This window comes from Candoia aspera, chromosome 3 (genome assembly GCF_035149785.1).
Source record: "Candoia aspera isolate rCanAsp1 chromosome 3, rCanAsp1.hap2, whole genome shotgun sequence".
NCBI lineage: Eukaryota > Metazoa > Chordata > Lepidosauria > Squamata > Boidae > Candoia > Candoia aspera.
This window is the reverse complement of record NC_086155.1, coordinates 146590688-146615349: the sequence shown is the minus strand read 5'-3', so window position 1 is coordinate 146615349 and position 24662 is coordinate 146590688. Positions and strand designations below refer to the sequence as shown.

Sequence of the window (24662 nt, the reverse complement as noted above, 5' to 3'; positions counted from 1 at the left end):
TTTGGCTCTCCTTGGCTTTAAAGAGGCACTTAATTTGCTCCTTTTTTCAGGGCCTTTATAAAACTGGAAGAACTTTTCAGTGGCAATAACTTGATGACAGTTTAAATTATGATTGTTCTGAGATTAGTTTTTTTAAAACCTGATTATTAAATAGTTACATTGCTGATATTGGTTACAACTGTGTTGTGATTTTTTGTTGTTTTGCTTCTACTGTTTTCCTTAGGTATTAAGTGCGCATTAAATGAAAATACTCTGCCTCTTCTTTTGATTAGTGGTTCATGTTGAGCTTCTAAATGTGCTAGAACTTAAACAATATTCTATAATACCAACATATCAGAAAGGCATTTGGAGGTAGAAGGTAAAAAACAGAGGTCAGACCACTGCTAAGGAGTATCTTAGCTATTTTTATTTACCTTTATTTATTTTATAAACCAAACAAAGCTTTGGGGTTCTTTTAATGATAGGAAAACCAGATAGCTATTACAAATAAATATTTAAAAAACAACACTTTTCATTGTTTCTGCCCAACAAAATCTCCACAATTCTCAGCTATGTCCTCTCCCACCATTGGAGACACTGCATGAAATAGAGGAACAATTTTCACACATGGCGTACCCAGGAACTGATGGAGTGGTAGATGTAATAAATAATCCAGACTCCAGTTGTGTTCTCAACTGTTGTGCTTTATTTTTCTGCAAATATGCTGCGGTTCTATAATACTTCTGTTTCTTACAAAAGAACAGAGTGAGTTTCAAAGGCCATACTGTTGGAAGTAGGAAGAACTGGGCAAAAACCAAGGGACACTAGATGAAGGATACAGCCCAAGGAATGAAATATTAAAGCAAAACAAAATGTTTCATAGCAGAATCTTGGAACAGCAGTCCCAAAGCTTTCTAATCAATCAGTTGGTTTGTAGATATGGACATGCTTAAAGATGTATAAGACTGTTAGAGATAGTATCTCCTTTAAACAACACAGAACCAGTTGCTACTCATCACATTTTCTATCTGAATACATACTTGCAAACTGACTATCCATAACGTTTATGAACCTCTCTTCTAGGTTTAATATAGCAGATTATTAGGTAGCACTGAAAATGGTTTCACAAATGTTTTCACAAGTTTTCACAGAAGGAAAAATCCTGACAAATCATAGGAAAAGCATATTAATGCCTATGGGGTATTTTTAATTCCCAGACATAAGGCAAGTTCGGATTTTTGAATTTTTCCATCCTTGTTCACATCACAGTGGTGAAGCAGGACCTGGCGGAATTTATCCAAATCTGTACCGCTAATGCTGGGCTATAACAGTAATGAGAGAGAGAGAGAGATAAATACGCTCTTGGAAAACAAAATAGTCATTTTTAGCAATAAGGTCACCTAATTTTATTTATTTATTTATTACATTTATAAGGCCACAGACTCTGGCAGAATTCAGTTAAAACCAATACAACACCTAAAAAATCTAGAAAAGTTAAAATAACATAAAATTTAGCATAACAAGGGGAACAACATGCTATTGCCAAGATGAATTACACACCAATAGGCATGACATCAGTCTATCCTAGAGCCTGCCACTGTCTTTTCCATATTGTTTTTTTCACTTCCCAGCTTAGCCTGCAGCTATTCCTTCAAAGCCTGACCTGCGTAGCTTCCCAGCCCAGACAAGGTTATATCCAAGTAGTGTCATTTGCTGAGATAATGAGAAATAATGGAGTTGTACTCCTAGCTAATAGATTTAATTAAAAAAAAACATAACATGAAACAGCCTTCCTGAACTGTGGTCTTCCAGATGTTTGGAACCTTAGCTGCTATTATCCCTAGCCAGCATAGGCGCTTGCTTGCTCTTTGAGGGTGATGGCAATTGTAATTACTGCCCTTCCCCAATCTGATAGCATAAAGGAAGCTATCAGATTGGGGAAGGTTGGAAGAAACATATTCCTGTGGGACTGAAATACACTGTTAGTACATTACCAGCAAATAGTTATGTCTGGGAGGAAGAATGGGGAAGGGCAGTAATTGAGGAAAGTATGGATAATTTGGACATGACAAGCTGTAGTGTATGCAAAAGGTTCTTCATGTTGCATCACAATCTCCCATTCTTCTCTTCTTCACCTTCCATAAAGGAAGAAAATTAAGCAATTTATTTTGCTCAACGGTTAAGCAGCTAAACTAAAGCATTCACAAGTGGTCTAAGTGATCTTTCAAATATTTTGCATCTCTATGACTGTGAGCAACTTTTGGTTCAAAAATAATGGCAGAAAACATAAAAACATTAGGAAGTTACCTTGACAAGTTCCATCATATCTTTTACAAACCCATCAACTTCTGGACCTTCAAGGGCTCCTGTCTTACTCTGGAATATATAAAAATCACATAAATTTGTGGAATAAAAATATTGACATTACCTACATACTTCACTCCTCTTTCTGGCCATAATATACTCAATCTTAGAAGCTATATCCTTGCAGATATTTTATGTCAAATAAAACAGCAAGAAGGATCTCATAGAAAATAAAAAGAAATCAAAGCTGTCGTTTTCGCCATCTCAGCTAACTCCATCAACTTCACCATCCATTCTTCCATTGAAGGTAGTGTCAGATCTTTCCACCTTTGTGCATATAAAAGTCTAGCTGCTTTTGCCATATATAAAAACAAAGTTCCATGGGTTCTTTCCAACCGTTTATCTATCAGTCCCGTCAGCTCCTTGGAAACCCCTTTTGGACTGTTTACATGAAACAGAAAAAAATAAAATCATGATTTATGGATTTGATGATTGGAAATAATGGACAATAGAAATAATGAAAGCTATGTTGTAAGCTTAGAGTAAGAGTTCAGTGTAAATGTATACTTTTATCTGTTGCAAAGAAAGTCAAGAGTCATTTTTTTTTGTATTTTCTTTTTTTCTTCTATTTCTGCACTTTTGACTTTACTCTTTTTCCTTTTTTTCCACTCTGTTTCTCTATTTTACTTTCTATCTTAATTATTTTTTTTGTTAGTTTTTGTCTTTTTTATCCTGAAAATTTAATGAAGTTTAATAGAAAAGTAAAAGAAAGAAAATTACCAGAATCTAAAAGGAAAAACATTACTGCCCTACTCCTGGCCTCTCAGCTTTGGGAATGAGTGTGTGACTCATTAATCTCACAAGAGCTGTGGCATATTGGAGACTAACTAATGGGATGCAAGCATCAAGCTCTTTCCACCACATGGCCCAGATCAATAAGAGTCATACACCTTCTGCAGGCACTTTAAATGTGTGTCATCTGTACAAACAAAAGGGAAGGGGGCAAATATGTCGGCCTCCTCTTCATAATTCTATTTGTCAGCTTCTATTTGTAGACAGTTGGCTGTGAGGACTAGAGATCTTTCTCTATCCATGCAGATTCTTTGTGCAATTCCAACCCATAAAAATGAAATGAAAGATGGGATAGAAAGCCTCCATAGACAAACTATTCCACTGGTTTTCCAACAGAGGACAGTCATCCATAAAACAGGATATCCTCAAGGCTACCATCATTGATGTTCTGCAGAGTCAGTAATCCCAAATAATAATAATAATAATAATAATAATCTTACAACATCATAGTGTGCAAAGATTTTCTCAAAATCTCTTTTCCTTTCTTCTGCACTGGAAGCCTGAATCAAAGAACATGTAGCAGAGGAATTAAGTTTGAAAAAAAAACTATCAACAGAAAAAAAAAAGAATAAATTTGCTGCAAATTACTGTACTTACATCCAGTTTAAATTGAAGGAGAAAATTTTCCTGAAGAGCTAGAATCCTGAGTGGAAAGAGCCAAACCATTATTTTCTGAGATTTCATCTCCAGAGAAATAGACAGCTGTGCTTGACAGAGCTCAGAAAGAGAGAAAATTTCATGGGAAGTTAACAGACGTTTTTGGAAACAGCAGTTTGTGATATGAAGTGTTGTCACCTTGCTTCCAGGAAAACTGCACAAGAGGCATAAATTCAACCAAGATTGGTTTGGGAGCAGAGTGACACAGTGGGGAGGTAAGCTGCTGAAGCCACTCCAAGGAAACTGAGGAACCACTGAAATTTACCTTGCAAGGTCATTCAGATCCAGCCGCCCATCTTTATTTTTGTCAAAGAGCTTCATCTAAAAAGCAAATGGTGCATGTGAAATGATTAATACTAGGAGAGCTTTCCAAAAAAAACAACAACAACCAACACCCCAGACCAATAACATTTTACTAATCAGAATCATATGCTCAAACTATTTTGAGTCACAGAATACAGACAAAAAGTTGGTTATGCTGTAATCCAAAGATGTTCATAAGTCCACCACAGATTTTTCCCCAGAGATATTTGGCCTCTTCAAATCATAGCTTTAAAAGAATGTTTTATGACTTCTTTCAGCTAGTGGGCATTGAATATGTGAGCAAGATGTTTACTTATTTCCTTTCACTTTCCAATTTTCCCCTAACAACTGTACTGATGGAATGTTTTTTTCAGTATAAGTTGACTCAAAAGTACTACTGTTTTCAGGAGGGCTTGGTCCCTGGAAAGCATGCATAAACCTGCAGCCCAAAATCCTTTGAGGATGAGCTAGGCTAAAAATCGGAAGAATGTGATTTAAGTGTAAGATAATTCAGTAAGCCTTAGCAAACTGTAGGGGAAAGTCAAGAATTAAATCTAAATCAGAAAGGAATGATTGGTGGGGGAGTACTGAAAATTTAAGTTTTTGCATTTGGCATCCTTATGGGGAGACTTTACTATGTATTATTCTTTTACTATGTATGATTATTTGGGAATTATGGGTAGGTATTTATCTAAGTACTGTAGGCCTAAGATGTCAAACTTGCCCCCTTAGGCATTGGAACTGCAATTCCCAGATATTTCTACCAGCATAGCCAAAAGTTCTGCAGGCCAGCATTTCTGATGGAAGCAGTTCCAGTAAATTGTGGGGCACCAGGTTGGGGCAGATAGGTTTGCAGGTGCAGGTCTTCTGAATTTGTTCTAGGAAACCATAGGCCATCAGAAGAATGGTCCTTAACCATCATCTTGCTGAGCTTTCCAAGAACATTTGGCACTTGCAAAAAACTGTATAAAAATGAGAGATTTAATTAAGAAATGTCAGCCTCTTGGTGTCAAAAGCATTCATCCTTATGAATGTAAAAAGCTTTCTCTGCTCTCAGTATATTCCAAATTCACTTAATTGTATTCTAATCGTTTTCTTTCCTGCTGGTGGTTTACTTTTTGCCCCACCCCCATCCCTCTTCCTACTATTATGCCACAAAGCACCAACAGGGAAAATAACCCAATGATTTTTCAGAATGAAAGGAAGAGAGAGTGAAAGAAATGGTGAATGGAGCATATGCATGAATAAATTATAATAAAAGGTTGTTGAGAAGCTGGACTTTTTTATATGTGGGAAGATAATTTGGCAAACTGTGCAGCTTAGCCCCAGTTCTAAAATATTCAAAACTGGGCTAGCATGTAATCTTTATTTTATTAATACTACTTTTAGGAAAGCTTTAAAAATCCCATGGGGGAAAATACGATCATATGCATATGTTTCCAAAGATGCATAGTATCTCATCCTCCTATCTTTTAATCTTCAGGCTCAGTGTTAGCAGATAGCTCCATCTCAAAATCAGTACCTTGCACTCCTACAGAATATCACTTAGTTTTGCTCAGATGAGTGCACAATGTAGACAAATAGAGGTTTAGCTTATTTAGAAATACTACAAAGTACATGAGTGTTATCTAGAAGGGTGCTTCTACAAGGGAGTTCCCAAGAACAAGCTCAGCAGTTTCCCTCCTGGTCTGCATATCTTACAAATTGCCAACTTCTGCTTCTCATTATCTCTCCCTCATATGCACTTAACATGTGCCCTGCAAACCTTCAACTGGAGGAGAAGTCATGCTCAGATAGTCAGATCCCCAACTATCTAGCAGTTCTCACTGATGAAACATTAATGAACTTGGATTATTAATCAGAAATCTGTCAACCATCAGCTGCAACATAAGGGTGCTCCTGGCATCATTTCACAAAAGATAACTAATTGAGATGCCTGACAGAACTGGGATAGCAATTCCATTTTCTATTGGAGCCTTCACCAATCTATTGGAACCAGCATGTGATGAATTTTTAACAGTAATCGTAATGGCAATGCCAAAACATAAAACTAAGGGTTGATCGTGCAGCATCTGTGGGTGTTAAGCTGCTCACCAGAATCCCAAGAGGCATTGCCAAATCTTCAGAATGGTAATAAGAAAACTCACATGCTCTCATATGACAATGCCCAAATCATATGAGATAACAAGATTTTACAAGATTTTGGCAGTCTCTAGTAAGAAGTTTCAGCAAGCTCATATGAAATCATACCAACACTTCATGAGGTTAGAGTTTTGCTGTGTCTTGGGGCCTTTTCTTGCACCTGGTTCATTGTCTGAGATCATATAATGACACCCAGTTCCATTGCACTGAATCATGATTCACTTCTGCGAGGATGAATCTAGGATTCTTCTCCTAGAATTCACATCTTTTCCTTTCCCATCTCTTTCTCTGGCAAGCTCAGAAGCCTTCATTTCTACTTTACAATACAGTTCAATAGGTAACTGTTGATAAATGAAAACCAGTTAATTGTATTCACTACATGTCCAAATGGATTCCTTTCCACTGCCCATTATTTGAGATTTACTTAGGTTTGTCAGTTCTGACATTAATGCAACTTGTGGCTGAACTGAAATGAAAGCAAAAGCGCCCTCTCATAACTATGTTACAATAAGGATAATACGTAGCCTGTGGGGAGACCAGGTTTCATCTAATCATGCTAAACTGTGTTTTAGCATCATGTCCCAAAGAGTGTGATTGTTTTCTCATGTTGCCCTTTCTTTCAAAGCACTTTCCAGAATTTTTTCACAGGCTTCATATATTAATGTGGCATGGGAAGTGTTCTCCCACCACACTGCAATAGTTGTAAAAGAAAAGCTAAATGGATGATGCCACTTGCATGGTTTACGAAGCAGCCAAACAATTCACCATTCAAACACTATTTTATATCCTAGGGATCCAATAAACTAAATTGCTTATCAAGTATTTGGGCAAAAAAAGAGAACATTCTCATAATCCAAGAAGCCAAGAGTTAATCCATAGCATGTGGATTTTTTTTCACTTTCTTTAAATTGCATGTAGATAAAAGGTGCTGCTATATCCGAGGGAAGCATATTGTCTACTTGAAATGAAAGCCCATTGCTGACAGCTGGACTGATATTATGATGACTTGCTATTTTAGCCAATGAATAATAACAACCTCAGTCTGGAGGTGATTATTTTGGCAGCCTAGGTAATGTGATTTGCAGATGAATATGCCAATAATGAGATTTCCTTACATGTGGCATAGACAAAATGTAGCTTTGTGAATAGCAGAATGCTAAGTACTGGGGTACTTTAGAAGTCATACTATGGACTTTGCAACTACTTGGCGATCAAATGGCTTGTAAAGCATTCAAGACAGTCTATAGAGTTGGATGCTCAAATGAATAGAAATAGCATTTATAGAGAGCTGCACCACTACAAGGACATTAGAGAGACTTGTTAGAAAGATCAGCAGGGATAAACATCTCCAAATTAAGTTACCTCTTTTTGGGGAGATACGTTAATGTGATCAGACTGGCCTTGACTGCCACTGCACAAGTGACATTGGCACTGGGGGGAATACATGCTCTTGGCAATTCATCAGCCAATCAGCGCCCTCAGAATATTCTCAGCCCAACTCCCATATAGACAAAGCATATAGCTGGCTAGCTGCAAATGAAAGGCGAATTAGGACAGCACCGCATTATGCTTAGAGGACATGATGCCCCCATAGTGAGCACTGGGTGATTGACTTGCAGCATGTTGACTTGGACTTTTTAGTTCACTGGCTAAACCTTCTTCTTTTCTGATCAGTACTCCTAGGATGATGGCACGATGACGTTTTTCATCATCCTTTGATACCACTGGCACTGAATGATTTGCTAAGGAACGCCTGCTAAAATAAGTACTTTAGTAGCTGGTGGAACACTATTGCTAGATCTCCAAGGGGGCCACCACTGAAGAGACTATCCTTTGAATTATCACCAAATGTATCTCACTGAAGCATGAGAAGAAGAGCCTCCTCCAATGATTTTAGCAAGTGAGTGGGTTATCTATGTGCTTGTGTGCCAATATGTACGGCCTTTAGGTCTGAAAAATTTGCCTACCTAGTTTAAAGTATGTCATTTAATCACAATTGTTATTTACATGCTTATTATGTTTCTGGTAGTGAAATGTAATAAGAGATACTTAAGACTTCTTCTCTGTCTGTACTTGTGAGGATTGAGTCTGACTCTGACTCTGAAAACGAAACATATCTTGAGCCAGAAGGGGAAAACGAACCTTATCCAGAGGGAATTGGGGAAATAGAATCCAGGAGTGACTCAGCAGAGCAGGAGAAATTGCAGACACTGATTGGACAAACTCCGGAGGGACGTTTGAAGCCTCCAATCAGTGCTCAAGAGAGAAGAGCAGAGAAGCACACGGGACAAAAAGCAGCCCGATTGGCTGCTGAAGGAAAGTGGTGCAAAAAGGATCGCATAAAAAGGCAACACCGCCAAGACCAAGCTGCCGGAGACAACCGATCCTTTGAGCTCACAGCCTCTGCGGAAGAGTCCTTACTGGAGTCAGAAGCCTCGTCTGTAGCTGTCGCAGAATCAGAGCCAGCTCCTCCTGCCATTGCGGACCCGCTTCCTTCACACTTTGCTCCAATTGAGTCTAGTCTTGCTGATCCAGCTGAGCACAGCCTTGCTTCCAGTGCCAAGCCTCGTTTCGTCGCTCCAGCCATGTCCAGCCACGTTTCCAGTTCCAAGCTGTGTCTTGTCGCTCTAGCCATGTCCAGCCACGTTTCCAGTTCCAAGCTGTGTCTTGTCGCTCCAGCCATGTCCAGCCACGTTTCCAGTTCCAAGCTGTGTCTTGTCGCTCTAGCCATGTCCAGCCACGTTTCCAGTTCCAAGCTGTGTCTTGTCACTCTAGCCATGTCCAGCCACGTTTCCAGTTCCAAGCTGTGTCTTGTCGCTCTAGCCATGTCCAGCCACGTTTCCAGTTCCAAGCTGTGTCTTGTCGCTCCAGCCATGTCCAGCCACGTTTCCAGTTCCAAGCTGTGTCTTGTCGCTCCAGCCATGTCCAGCCACGTTTCCAGTTCCAAGCTGTGTCTTGTCGCTCCAGCCATGTCCAGCCACGTTTCCAGTTCCAAGCTGTGTCTTGTTGCTCCAGCCATGTCCAGCCACGTTTCCAGTTCCATGCCCTGCCTCGCCATTCTAGCTGAGACCTGCTTGTCTCCAGATCCGAGCCTTGCCTTGATGTTCCTGTTGAGCCTTGCCTAGCCTCCGTCTCAAGCCTGACAACTGCACCTCAAGCCTCCTAATTGCCACGTGTTCTAGCCACACAGAGTCTTGCCACCTCATTGAGGGGTTTAGCTGAGTTCTGCCTTGCTGTTTTGCCACAATCTCCTGCTACCTCTGATTCTGCAGCCCTGTCTTGTTTTCCTCCACTGCCTGGGTGGACTTGATTGAATTGCACTGTCTAATCTGTTCTAAGGACTTTCATTGTTGTAAATAGTTAATTGTAAATAAAGAATTTAAGAGTGATTCTGCCTGGCCATCTCATAGTCTGAACAGGACAGTACTAATAACCTTAGTCCTTAATCCACCAAACTCTGTGTGTGTGTGTGTGTGCGTGCGTGCGTGCGTGCGTGTGCATGTGCATGTCCATGTACGCATGTGCAAAGGGCCATAAAAGATCTCAAAAATCACTAACCAACCACATGGAAAGAAAAAAATGATGAGAAAAATAACAAGACTAAAGAAGCTAAATGTGTCTTTGGGGTAAGTGTTCCTGACCATTGAGTCTGGGTGGGCTCTGTTTTTTTATGTTATAAGAAATACTGAAAAGGAAAACGCTCATATGCTTAGGCCATTTAGATTGTAATCCTTTATACACCTACTTGGATATAAACTCATTTAAATTAGTTTCTTTTACTGCTAAATAGATATATTGTGCTGCCAGTGCTTTAAAGGCCAAACCAACAGTTTAAACTGAGCATGGAAATAAACTGGGAACCAATAAAGATGAAACAATAACAATAACATTGGACTAACATGCTTGCAGAGACAGCCTCAATTAACATCCTGCACCTGAACATTTACTTTTGGTTTCCGACATTCTGCAAGGCATTAGCCCTTCCCACTTTCAAGCTGTTGCCACAGCCCAAAAGGCTAAAAACATGTTTTTGATTTAGGACAAGAATGGGAGCACCCCTCCCCAACATCTTAGCAAACTTTCTGTTTCCTTAAAGAAACCTCAGCTGCAGATGAGCCTTTGCCTCCAGTACACAGTGTCTAAAAATGACATACAATGATGCACTAGTAGTGAATGTACTATCCTCTGGGTCATGGAAAGGCAAAACACAGAATCCCAGAATTGGATGGTACTTCTGAGGTCATCTAGTCCACCCCTGCTCACAGCTGTATTATATCTCCTTATTTCATTTTCTATTTGTTCTTGCTCTACCATTTCCATTTTTTCTTTGCATTATATGTCTGAAGGTAGAAGAGAGCTGCTTGAAGTGAGCCTTGAATCCTATGTGCCTTGTGTACAATAGCCTTGTTCATCCTTTCCTGCACACATCCACATAGTGCAAAAATCCTTCAGGCTGCCTCAGAGACCTAGGAATAACTATAATACTACAAATAATAGTGAAGACAATTTCTGCTTACCATGTTATCAGTATACTCCTGCAGTTTTGCCCTAGAAACGTTTTTTCCATGTTGCCGAAACAGATCTTGCAGAAAACCCTAGTTTCAGGAAAGAGGTGTAGAAGTTGTGTTTCAGATTTATCCCAGAATAATACGCATGAATTAGAACTTGATGCATATAAGTCCCATGAGTAGTTTATGGATGGCCAATCTTGTTCTGGCTTCCAGAGGTGTTTCTGCCTCTGCAGTTGAAATTTGGCAATGCAATTCCAGAAAAATGACACAGCAGGTTTCCACTAAATTAGAGGGAAATAGCCCCTCTACAAAGGTAGAATAAACCCCCAAATAGGGTTTACTAAATAAATTAACTCCCAATTATCCCCACATACCCACAAAGGGAAACAGAAAATCCAAGTCTTGCCTATATGCATGCTGTGGGCCTATTCATTTTGAGTCTTATTCCCCTCCACAATTGGTCCCCTCCCCCCAAGGAAGCTTAATTGCAGCTTCCAGCCACCCTTGGAAAAGGTGGCCTACCTGGAACCATCCTTAGTACAGGTAATGTGCAAAGGTAATCAAAGAATAATGGAAGCAGCATCTGGATAAAGTTCCAGTAAGTCCAGAACTTACGCTGAGTTCACTGGCTGAAATAAAGCCACTGCTGTCAGCATCATAATGACGCCAAATCTGTAGGGAAGACAAAATGTGACACTTTACAAGAGATGTTCATGAAGTAACATCACAACCTCACCGATAAAAACTTTTGACAGATTTCTATCAGGACCGTTACAGTGCCACTGCTTTAGATAGCAGAAGTCTGAGAAAGTAGTTGTTGTATCACTAAAAAGCTCAGCAAGTAACCTAGAATCTGTTCTGTGAACCTGGTCCGTTGGATCAGTTTCATGAAACTGTCTATTGCTTAGGCACCAAATCACAAGGAAGAGTTGCAGTATTAGATGGAAGGTTAGATATACCGTATCATCACATCAAGTCCGTTTTTCCCACGATGGCTTAGAAGGGAAATATTCCATGCACACCGCTTGTTAGATCAGGCTGGGTCCTTTAGGAGATGAATGTGACAAATCACTTTTGGAGTATGCAAACCTAACTGACCAATATGTATCTGGGTGTGGGTGTGGGTGTACACACACAAGCACACACACACATGTTGCATCTTTAGATCCTGGCTACCATCCCTCTATCTCTGGAACAAAACATTTGTTTATGTGAATTGATACTGTTTACACAATGTTTACACACACATATTCTACTTCTGATGTTCAGGCTGTAAAAGAAATTGTCTATGTCGCACAAATGGTCCCTATAATGAGGGCTTCCGGCAAGGCAGGCCTTAGAGGTTCCCATTGCGTGAGAAATAGACAAACAGTTGACTGGTACCAAATCCATCCTACTTCCAGTAAGGTGATTAACTCCCCTTGAGGTTAAATAGAGGTGGAAGAGTTTGTTGAAGGCTTTCAGTTTTTTGGAATTTCCTGGGGGAGCAGCAGCTGATCATGGAGAATGAAAAAGAGAAAGAATATAAACTCCCCTCCCCATGAACAACCATTGTGTGTTGAACCAGGACACAGGAAGGAATTGAATCCACATGGAATTTTAGGTACAATGAGTAACTAAACAGAAGTTAGGGAGAATGTTTGTTCCTCCAGATACAGTATAATGTTTTTCTGTTTTCTGGCCTATCTATTGTTCCTTTGTTCACTAGAATTTTCTCTAAGCCTAACACACAGAGACATAGGCACCATACACCATGTTTTCTTTGCTATTGTGCTTTCTTGATCAATTTGATGCCTTTTTGTGTCTTTGGGGGTTGTAATCTGCCAACACTGTTTGGAAGGCTTAGACCTCTCCAGATCGACTATCAGATGCTGTTGTGTTTCTAATAAGCAGAAAAGAAAGAAACATGGCCCTTCTTCTGCATTTGTTCTGTAGGAAGGAGGGTGGCAGCACATACCAGCTGAAGACAATACTGCTGCATTACCCACCCACCTACCCCACTTCTCCCACCCCCTGATTGTGTTAGGCAGGCTGAGGACAGCAAGAGCCTTACAGGCCTGCACTCACGCAGCAGAAAGAAGTAGCAGCAGGTGCAGGGAAAATTAGTTTGAAGAACTTCAAAAAAAGTTTTAAGGGGAAAAAAAACCTAATGGACAGGAAGCGGAGTTCTATATTCAGTGGCCAGAAAGGGCTGACTAGCAGCTGAATTAAAATGAGAAGGGAGAGAAAGGTGTGGAGTGGCTGAAATATTGAACAGGAAATACTGTCATGGAAAATTCAGAAGTACAGAGCACAACACTGAGAAGAACATCATTTAATGCCTGCTTTACAGGAAAGAGGGACCTGGAACAATAGGAAAGCAAAGACTTAAAGAAGTTGAGGACTACAAGGCAGGAAATCCTTGGGATCTGATTGGCTGACCAGTTTTAGGGAAGCTAGGCAGGTCCTTGTCAGCATACCTGGGGTTATTTCTATTGTTAGCCAAAGCAGCTCTTTCAGGAGGGTGGCAGAGCTGGGGAAGCCCATTGTTAAAGAGCTGGGATGTTGAGGAAATCCAGGGCATGTCCCTGATTGAGGATAGGAGGTTGGGGTTTCTCTGTGTTACAATTCCCTCATTAGGCTGCCCTCAGACTTCACTGTGAGCTGGTGAGCGAGACTTCTATTTTTGGTTTAGATGGGACTGCAGGGCCTTTCTCTGGGGACACAGAGGGTCAATTTGAGTCTGATAGGTTTAGGCAAAGAAATAACTGGGTTTGAGCCTGGTCATGTCTCAAAGACAGGGAAGGAAAGGGTGCAGACTCCATTTTATTTGCTACATTTATTTTCTCCACCACATACACTACACCAGTGTTTCTCACCCTTGGCAACTTTAAGTCGTGTGGACTTCAACTCTCAGAATTGTCAAGGTTGAGAAACACTGCTCTACACTATGTCATTTTATTACAGGTCTCACTTTTCTGTGTTACTGTGCATGCTTGTACATGCAAACATGTATTCTTACACATGCATACATGCACATGTGCATATCATGTGACTCACTTCAGCAATGACAGCACAAAACTGATGTTCATTCCTGAAAGATCTAGAGATATGGGATTCTTCAAACTGATAGAAATATTTTCTGCTTACTTGTGCATCGCTATCTTTTTTCCCCTGAAAAGAGATCAGATTAAAGACATACTAGTTCCATTTGGACATGTGGTTTCCATGATTGCTCCTCCAGACCAGGTGACTGCTGTGCAAATAGCACAGCTCACCTCAAACTGCACTTTAAGACTGAGACTGATAAGCAATAAAATCTGTTTTAACCAGGTGCAGAATTATTTTCACAGGATAAGAAATGATGATAATTTCTGAGCTGCTAGGAAAGGACATTCTACATGCTTCAGTATTCATACAAAAGCTGGCTAACTTGGGTATCTTCTTCTTGACATGTTGAAGCTGTTGAATCTTTTTCAGTTTATTAACTGAAAACTTATTTTTACTAGTTTTTTTTATGTAAGAGTCTATGGCACTATGGTACAAGCACATTGCTTACATGTTTTTCATAAGAGAAATCTCAACACTAAAACTACATGGAAAAATATAGAACATGACACAGCTTTTATTCCTTCCTATATGGAGTAAACATGGGTTATCCATTAAACCTTCTGGTATCTGTAGTTTGGTAAGCCAAAAGCTGACATTTTCACAGTTCAAGACACACAGCCCTTTTGTGGTTGTTTTTGCTTTAATGGAAGCTAAGGTTGTGATTCTTGAACTGAATAAGCAGCTACAGAAAAGCCTATTGCTATTGCTATTGCTATTGACCTGTGTCAAGAAGCATATGTTGTCTCTTGCACAGCAAGTTACATTCTGTACAATGTCACACAAGTAAGAGATTATGTACTACAGAACACAAAGGGAGTGAGACTACGGCTCAAGATGCATATCAAGGAAGGAATTGGGGTGCAGTTTGTGGAAGAAAAGATGCTAATATTCCATGCCCACATATGACTTACCTCCTTGATGACCAACAACACTATAGTTTTGTCCCAGCTAAATTTGCTTTTTATTGCTAGAAGAAGAGAGGAGGAGAAGGGAGTTGTCTCAGATTTAGCTCCTCTCATCACACAAATACATTGTGCTTTAAAAACCAAATCCTCCAGTACATGCTTTATCTGAGGCAGTGGAATGAGTGAAGTAAAAATCAACAACAGTTGCTTCTTCAAAAACCAGAACATGCAGCAAGAATTCTTACCCACCCGCATGAACTCCACACTGTTATTCAAAGGAGTTTCTCTTTGGAAAAGTAGCAGAAAGTTGTCTTCCTCAGTCAGAATCATATTTGCAAGCTAAAGTAACATAAATAGAAATTATTATTATTATTATTATGCAATAATCATGTCCTCAATCTATATTAGTGGTGTTTGCAGGGAAGGATCAAAAAAGTTAAGAGGGCTGCCACCTGTCCTTTTTAATGTGTCTCACACATGTGGCACATGTAAAAAAAGGAATGGGCCTTCAACCATGCAAGCACCATCTTGGCTTTTTTACTTTTTTTATCCCCCCGTTTCCCATTGCCCCTGGTCTATATGTTTACTAGGGCTCAGGGTGCCTACCAGGTGTGGTCAAACGTCAATAATGCCACAATAATGAGATTGAAACTATGCCTGTTTTATGTGTATCATTTGTGTGACACACATGAATGGGCAGAGCTCATACCACTGTGGCTGCCATCTTGACTTTTTTTTACCACACTCCTGCTAGGGTTATATTCCAGATATAGAAATCAGGCATGGCTGAGATTAGAAAACAAAACAGCAGCAATGTCTAAGATACAACATATTGCTTGTATTAAAACGGACACTTGGGTTCATGTTTTCGGTAATACATAAGCCAATACATTTGTAATCATAATCCCTCAATTATCTATGATACATTTTCTAAAGTCCCCAAAGAAGCAAACAGCCAGGAACCTCTTGTATGTGTAAGCGTCCGTCATTAGTCACATCGTAGGTTGACATAAATTGTTTTTTCACCCTCTGAACCTTTTCCTCTGTAATGGTGCTCTGTCATGAAAAAACAACAAGTTGGTCATCGAGTTATGGCTACAACTAACATTCTGTGAGTAAAATTATGTCCTTTTTATGTTTCTTCAAGATCACCCATGCAAGACTTGCAATTGGTACTTTGTACTGAAGGAAAGGAGTTAGAGCAAAAGTCAATATGATTTGCTTTTCTAGTAAAGATTCCCAGTTGCTACCTTATCTTGTAGACATTTGTAAATGGAGGAGCAGCACACAACCACATACTCACACATGTTAAGTAAGAAATTGTAGAGAGTCACAACATCTACAGTTAGTCCAAATCCTTTCCATTTTTCATATATTAAAAAAATAAACCAAGGTATTCCATATTATACCTTTTGTTACAGGTCACACACATTTTTTAGTTTTCAGGATTTTTAATTAGACTGGTCAAGACTTCAATGGTATCTCATTGGTAAAAGGATTAAGATTATACTCAAACAGTCTATTTCCAAGACAGAATCTGAAATCCCAACTCCAACAAGGAGCTGTTAAATAATATTTAAGTTTTGTCTCCAAAGCAACTATGGTATTACTGTTAAGGTCAAACAGTGCACCTACAGACATCTCAGTAAATTTAAACATTGGTAGAATGTTTGGAAAATAAATATATTAGATGCCCCGCTGTGTATTCTTGGAAATTAGTGAGAGCTTTACAAAATTTATGAGAGGATTATGTAAAGCAGTAGATAGACAATTGTAAAGATTTGTTGTATAAGGACACATAACAGTACTGTAATTAACACTGATTTTGCTTGGCAGAGTCCACCTCTGAAATTAAACCAGATCAGAAATGGTTATTATGCTTATTATTCTCCTATTTTACAGTTACCAGAGGCTTGTGGGAGAAGCTAGTTATATCTTATATAACATGATCTCATGTTTTCCAGGCTATGCATGGAAAATCCAGTCCATTCAAGTCTAGGCAGCTGAAGTTGCCTCAAATATGTAGAAATCAGTGAAGGTAAATACATCACTCATATCAGGCTATTTTAAGGTAGATGTCCTTTGTGTAGTTGAACTCAAAACGTTATTTCAGTAATGAACTGAAATAGATAGCAATGACTTGTAGTGCAGTATTATCTACCACCAATGGAGTAGCTGGCTGGCATGGTAAACGTCTTCATCTGATTCAGTCAGTTTTCTTCAGGCTGGGGGAGAGAATATTGTCATTGAGGATTCTGCTTTACAGAGAAGACAGTCTTGCCATCAGAGAATGGCAGCCTCCTCTCCTCAGCTTGAAGATATCTGACTGCAAAATCAGCTTGAGCTTCATCCTAGTCAGAGTTTTTAGGGACAACTTTAAAGGTATATGAATTGGAGCCATGCAAATACAAGGGTGCCATATGGATCCACATGCTAATGCATAATTTTTATAGCTCCTCCTTAATTTCACAGAGTCATAGAATGTAAGAGTTGGAAGTGACCTTGAAGATCATCAATGGTGTTCACAGCAAACCATGATGATGCCAAAATAATACTAACACTTAAATGCCACCATTATGAACTTGCTTCTCAACAGCTGACACAAGCTACAGCCTTTATGTGATGTCATTATGCACATGATATCATTTGCCTCTGAGCCCTCCACCGGAGACCCATGAACCTTATCTAGTCTGAAGCCCTGCCCAGTGACTGGGTCTTTGAGGATTGTTGATTTATAGAATACCCTGGATGACAAACAACAGGTTACAGAAACGAAATAAGCCAATCCAACCACGTGATGCATGGCCTTTAAATTACTCAAGAGAACACCAAAACTGGAATATTATATATTGCTAAGACTTGTCTATGCTCCAAGAGTTATGGAAACAAGATTTTAAAAACCCCAATACCCCAGTATATTTTCATCTCAAATGAAGGCTCTTACAGAATAACAGTTAATTTTCAAGTATAACAAAGAAGTGGGTTGATTTCCATAGTTGCTTTTTAAAAATATCGCCTATGATTATAGTTTAAATTTCCAGCTTGACTTTCCAAGTTGAAACTACAAAAGAAGTTCAAGATCAATTAAAGCATTAAAAATTACAATATAAAAGGGAAAGCAGAATAAAACATATTCAGCTGAACTTTCCTTTCTTCAGTCATCAGGTTCCTTTTTTACAAAACTGCTAAGTATTTAATAGCTCATATATTTTAACTCAAAGGTATATAACCAACTAAGAATTTACCCTTGAATACATGTGTGTGTATGTATGTACAGTATGTACGGTATGTATGTATGTGTGTGTGTACACACATACACACAGACATATATATATATATATATATATATATATATATATATATATATATATATATCTTGTGTGTGTGTGTGTGTAGGCTTATGTAACTTCATTAGTCTCACAAATGAAAAATTGGTGAAAAAAATATTAATCCTTTACTTAAAAACTTAATTTATCAAGAAGCTGGCAGTGTTACTGTTTGCAAACAATATTTTTAAAACTTTTTTTTATTATATCTAGCTAATTCCAACTGCAGAATTAGATTTATAATAACATTATTCAAGAACCAGTTTGATGTAGTGGTTAAGGCTACCAACCAGGAGACCGTGAGTTCTAGTCCAGCTTAGGCACAAAGCCAGCTGGGTGATCTTGGGCCAGGCAGTCTCTCTCAGCCCTAAGACGGAGGCAAGGGCAAACCACTACTGAAAAACTTGCCAAGAAAACTGCAGGGACTAGTCCAAACAGTCTCCAGGAGTCAAAACTAACTCAAAGGCACAATAAATAAATACATATTCAGGATTGTTTTCACCATCATAGAATCCACACCTTACAGATCTGAAAATGTCACAAAATTTAACCCACTAGCAGACTGGATTCCTTAAGCAATTATCTTTAATTTAAATTTCCTGTTGCACACTTTACATGATGCTTTTGAGGAATCAGTTTTCTTATCTTGACTATGATACCTTCATATTTTCCTAGAAATGTTTGTACATAATGTCCTATACTGATATTAAAAATGGTTTATATCAATAGAAAATGTATTGTGTTTTTGATTAACCTACTGTATACATAACTGTGGTTCCCTCTCACTCTTAGTAATCTCCTCCAAGATAGTGGATGACAACACATTATACATTTTGCACACCTTGAAGCTATGGTGGGATAGCATCAGCTTAAGAGGGGAAAAAACTACACTGAAGCCAGTACACCTAGTGATGATTTAAGGTGGATAATTCATAGGTTAGGGATAAAAGGAAGGCAATGTCTCATGACCATGAGGGAAGATGGTGCCAAGAGGAACAACTGTGTGATAGTAGACTTTAAATGGGAACATTTTCCCCCTCTAACAAACCTTGGGGATCCCCAAGCTGACTGAAAAACACCCCTCTTGTGTTTGGATAATGCTATTTTGGCTGTGTACCATTCAGAGTTAAAAAGCTCAAGAGTTCCATATTGGTATATATTGCACAGTGTGCACTGAACTAGCCAATGGTTGGTGTAAAATGTTGGGTGAAGCCAGCCGATGTGTTTTGTATGAACTCAGAATATTGGGTGAGCCTGTTATGTACCTCAGTAATGATACCAAGTGCAAAATACTTGTCTGGTTAACCCACTATTCTTAATTTCAAAAGAAATGTCTAGATTCCCTTTTAAAGTACATGGAAACAGTTATCAGGAACAGCGGAGCCCAACTTTCATGTATTCAAAATGGAAGATTAGCTATTTTAAGGGGGGGGAAGTGTATCCCCTCAGCAACCCCGAGGGAAATGTAATGAAATTTTGCTAAATGCAGATAGAAAACCACAAGAAGAGAATTTCTATATGTCTGGGCTGTGAATAGTTCTCCTCTGGACCCAGCTTTCAAAATTAACCCCCAGACTCCTCAATACATCTTTGCTAATTACCCCCCCCCCCCATTCCCCATTTCCTCTTCTGGCATCCAATTCTTTCCTTTCCCATTTTGCACGCTTGACAAATACTGTCATTCTATTGTTTTCCCAGCTGGAGTTGCTTTTCTTGCACAAAATAAGAACATATTAGAGTAGCTGAGCAGGAAAAATACCAACAACTAGAGACTCCATTGGTCATTAGGGAAAAATAACAACAGGGAAAGGTTAAAAATAATAATTATGAAACTATTAGCTATTCAAACGGAGACAACTTTCAGTGTACATGATAATATTTATTTTCTTGCATGCTGCCCTTTAAAACTTCAAAGCACAGAAATAGAAGCTAATTATTCTTTCTCATAATAACCTTGCCAGGTTGCTTGGTAAGTGTGTTTGCATCACTCTGATGTTTCCAAAATAGTCTACAAAATACATTGAGTAGGTGACTGTAAAAAAGAGAGGAGACTGATTCTCTTTCATTCTCCACTTATAGGATTATAGCCATTGTTAATGTCTAACTGTTACTGTAACAATATTGAAAATATGCATAAATATGACTGGCCCATCAAACAGTTATGGCAGAGGAAGCATATGTCCCAAGCTAACTTTGATGGACAGGCTGGCACAGATAGGTCAAGATCAGGTGTGGTGGAATTTACTTAATCCTTCCTCTATCAGTTACTTTGTCCTACAGATGTTCTTCAAGCCCATTTATTATTATTATTCAGTTAGGTTTATCTAATTGGCTGGGAGGTTCTCTTCATTTGTAGGACAGAACTGGTTGGGATGAGGAAATGTTGTTAAATTCTTGCAATCCGTTTATCCTCCCCCCAGAATCCTCTGTTTATTCTTTGTATTAATATTACTAGAAAATCCAGGATTGGTAATCCTAATTTTTATATCCTAAATAATTCTCAAAGGAAAAGGCCAAAGAAAAATATTAGAGACACTAAGGGAACCACAATATCATGTCTAGGATCTTGGTAAAATTCTTTGACAGAAAGCATCCTATGTAAATCTGGAATTCAAGAAGATTTGGGAATTAAATTTAATAAATTAAATTGGAAAAAAGTGGATATGGATTCTGGCAATATGACTGAAGTGGAACTAAATGTTATTCTCTCCAGGCATGTTTACATTTCATGTTTGAAGCTGACCCAATCTAGTGCAAGCCTCAAACAGACCAGTTCCTTTGTGATTTGGTGCCAGTCTACTAAAGAAACCAATGGCTGCCCCAATTATATCAGAAGCTGTTGTCTAACACAACCCAACTATTTTTGCAGTGGTCTGCAGGCCATTATTTTCCCCAGTATGGCTTGTTTTTCTTATCTGATTTGTATTAATTCACAGTGGTCCAATGGAGTTAAAATGTGGTGGATTGTCCCTATTTCACCTGCCCCTGTGCCTACAGGCTGTGTGTGATGGGGTAGCAGTGGTAATAAAAACAGAAACAGAGGAGCAACTAGAGGATCCCATCTTGCAGCTGTTGTAGTCTCCCATTTAGGTGCCTCAGACTAAAAGAGAGGAAAAATTTCAAGTGAACTCTCTTGTCTACGTCTAGATGACATGAGAAGCTCTGGACAAGATATATAAAACAAAAGCCACCTTAGATACAAAACTGGATAAGATGCTCTGCTTAACCAAATTTTGTCCAAGGTTCTGGGTTCATATGACCAGCTAAGTCTCTGTATGCACATTGTGCAAAAGCAGCTTCTAGCTGAAGTAATCATACAGTGGAAGGTTGTCTTGTCTATTTCAGAAATTCAGCTCCCAGAAATTTAAGCCTGACCTATTTCCTTTCTTAACAAGGCTAGTGTTTAATTTTTGAGCAGACAGGTGCAGGCCCGCAACTAAGGTCTGTGTCACCCGTGGCAAACATGGATTCTGTGCCCATTTTGGTGCCCCCCTAGTGCAGCGCCCAGGGCACATGCCCCGCTGCCCGCCCCCCCCGCCCCCCCAGTTGCGGCCCTGGAGAGGTGTAACCTAACTTTTCTTAACATAGATTAGTACTAATCCTGTTCATTATGTAATCAGTAGATGAGAAAGAAATGTGGTCACCTTTCACCTGTCAATTTCTTTTTCCCTCCTCCCAAATTTCTAACAAACTAGGACCCTGCAACTGAAATAAGATTACCAGAAACATTTAGGCACTGGAAAATAGAAGCATGCTGAGGCCATGAACATTCTAGCTCCTTCATGACTGGGGAAATGTCTGCAGCGCTGCTATAATTCCATTCAACTGAACAGAAAATTGCTCTTTGTACAAAACTTCAGTTCATGCAAAACAGAGTAAACATGGTCAGCTAAAACGGTCAGTTTTCCTGTAGATCTTGCCTCTCAAAACAGGGAGGTTAAAGATAAAATTGGATCTATGCTTCCAGGGAGAGAAATAGGCACTAATCTAATGTTCATGTATTTAGGAATGTGTCCCCTCTTTTTTTTTTTAAAAAAAGAAAACTCATATGAAGAAAAAATAATCATGTATAAACAGGTTTACAGTGTTTACTCAAATAGGACTGAGCCTACTTTCAGCTACTGAACTACATCTGTTAACATATCTCCTCCTTTAGCCTACTTCTTCCATTTGATTTAGTTTTTAGTATTACATGGAAATACCAAGTTGTCATTAAATTGAAATGTTACCAGTTTAGGATAACTGATCACATACATGAGCTCACAGTAGCCTTCTAGTAAATGGTTCAGAGATTAACAGCTGGGAATCTTTTGTTATTTTTTATTTTAGGCAACCTTGGAGAAAGTTCTTAATACAACCTAACCACTATTTCTGTACATGGTAATCTCAATTTACATATCTGCAAATTATTATTATATTCCATCTGAAGTGGAACCTTAGTTCAGACATGATTTAAACACTCCACCCCCACCCCCAAATTTAGATTCCCCCTTTCTGCTTTTCAACAATTTGCCTGGTTAACACTGGTTAGAAATTGAAAAGCCTGTTCACTATTTTGTAAATAAATATGCAGCTAATGTAATAAAAATATTGCCTATGGATTTTGTAATTTTTTAAATTAAAATTCTGCATTTTCAAGAACAGGCAAAGTAAACTGTAGAGGAAGGCTGTGTATCTCTTTACTATTCTGAACAGGAGGCAATCAAAACAACGATAAAAAAATATATCAGCTGAAATAGAACAGAAAATAACCACGCAGTATCTTATTTACAGCTCTTTTTAAATGCATCCAAGTATAAATCCAAAGAAACCTGATAAACTTATTTTGGAAGCCAGAATATAACATCTGTAAAACTGATCAGCCCTGTTTCCACAGGCCACAGAACACCTGCTTTACAATCTCCTTCATCTGCTCTGTGGATATGCAAGCCTCCTGGTTCACTTTCCTTAATCTAACTAAACAGGTGGTACAGTTTCCTGAAAAAGACAGATTTGCTTTATGCCTGAAATATGACCACTGAGTGGGTGGCAAATGTGGATAGCCAACACAGAACCAACAGTAATGAGTTTGTTTGAAAGGAACTGAAATAGACTCTAGGGTAGCAAATGACTTTTAACAGTAGGAATTACCAGGCAAATAAGTAGGATGTACATGTAAGGCTATGGTTAAATACCCTCACCACATAGAACAGTCAAGGCTTGGCACAGTGAGTGTTAAAAAGTCAACCTGCTATTTCAGTAGAGAATGGGCGAAGGAAAAAATTCAGCCTCTCCTCCCAACTGCTCATGGTAAACAACTGAGTTGCAGAACAGATGTTCAGCACTGCTGTATCTAATCCAGCCAGGAATAGGTTGGGCAAAAGGCTGCACTTATGTTCATGTCATCTTTTCATGCAGACAAGATGACAAGAGTACTTACTTCACTGCCCAAGATCTCAAGCAGATGGTAGAAAAAGTTATCAAGCTCTTCTCCTTCTATGTAACCGTTGTCTAAAAATAAAATAATAAAATAAAATAAAATAATATATTACTGAACATGTAACATTAGTATATAGATCCCAAGCCCAACACTTTATGTTACCAATTCCTATTTCATAAATCTTTATTTCAAAGGAACTTGTGGCACAGGTAAACAATATATTTGTTCCTTCTGTTGCTAGGGCTTTCCCCCCCACATATGCAATTAATGCATGACTTATTTTAATGAGTAAACTGTAACTAGCCCGTCATCAGTTTATCAATTGTCTCCACCAGGGAGGCAAACGTTCGCAGTATGATAGGGTATCTTGTACCCAAAGTGAAGCACCTCAGTTACATGGAGAGTTCGGGACAAGGGGAGAGTCCCAAAGAGCGTGGATTTGAATCAAACAGAGGACCCATTCGGTGGAACCTACTGAAGAGCGAGAAAGACTTATCCCAAAGAAGTTTTCGCACGAGGAACCCCTCCCCGCCCTGGCCTGGCCTTTCGGTTCCCGTTTCCCGCCATCTCCGCCGCCGCTCACTCACCGTCAGCGTCGAAGCGCTGCCAGAGGCGCCGGAAGCTTGCAACGTCCAAGCGGGGCAGACGGTCGCTGTCCATGGTGCTTACGACGGCCAAAGTGCGGGGCGCCGGCCTTTTAACCGAACCTCGGCGGCGGTGGCGGCTGGAGTGCGAAGGCGGCAGCCGAGCCGCGGACACGCCCAGCGCTCCGAAGTTCCCACCTGCTGCCTGGAGGGGCGGTCAGAACGACCTCTGAGAGGACGGGGAGTTGGATAAACGAAGCTGCCCCGATCGTCGTTTTCGAAGTGAGTAATTGGTAGGGGTAACTGACAACTGCACTCCTAACAGAAAGCAGGGAGACCGAAATTGTGCTTTAAATCAAGTTGTCCCCTGCCTTACTTGCCAGGGCTTCAGAAGAGGAAACAGTGTAAGACCTATGGGGGCTGCTGAGGAAGCGTCTGCATTGGTATATGCACTTGAGCTTTGCAAAATCTGAGGGAGTTGGCATCCTCTTTTGTAAAAAGTCTTGAAGTGACTCCTAGAGAGTGGAAAGAACACCCTGACTGACTATAGACAAAGACCTGGGGAAATCACTTATTTAATCAGGAGCAAG

The 24662-nt window shown here is 39.4% G+C and overlaps 1 protein-coding gene across 1 annotated transcript; it reads right to left on the bottom strand.

Annotated features, from left to right (window-relative positions):
- Positions 1-662: 662 nt before the first annotated feature.
- On the bottom strand, positions 663-24215 carry SCGN (secretagogin, EF-hand calcium binding protein). Its single transcript, XM_063300215.1, has 11 exons — positions 24076-24215; positions 23489-23559; positions 15707-15799; positions 14993-15082; positions 11364-11420; positions 10755-10832; positions 4058-4113; positions 3733-3778; positions 3576-3635; positions 2287-2355; positions 663-1301 (listed from the first exon to the last, which is right to left on the bottom strand). Exons 1-11 carry the CDS (start codon positions 24146-24148, stop codon positions 1173-1175), a joined length of 822 nt encoding a protein of 273 aa, XP_063156285.1. The 5' UTR covers positions 24149-24215; the 3' UTR covers positions 663-1172.
- Positions 24216-24662: the final 447 nt, after the last annotated feature.

Excerpts from the sequence above, each read along its gene's own strand:
- SCGN (XM_063300215.1), bottom strand. The coding sequence starts at position 24,148 with ATGGACAGCGACCGTCTGCCCCGCTTGGACGTTGCAAGCTTCCGGCGC. Across the intron at positions 4,114-10,754 it reads AGGAGTATACTGATAACATG|ATGAAGCTCTTTGACAAAAA; the intron begins GTAAGCAGAAAT and ends TTTGCTTTTTAG. Across the intron at positions 3,779-4,057 it reads GATCTGAATGACCTTGCAAG|GATTCTAGCTCTTCAGGAAA; the intron begins GTAAATTTCAGT and ends CTTTCCACTCAG.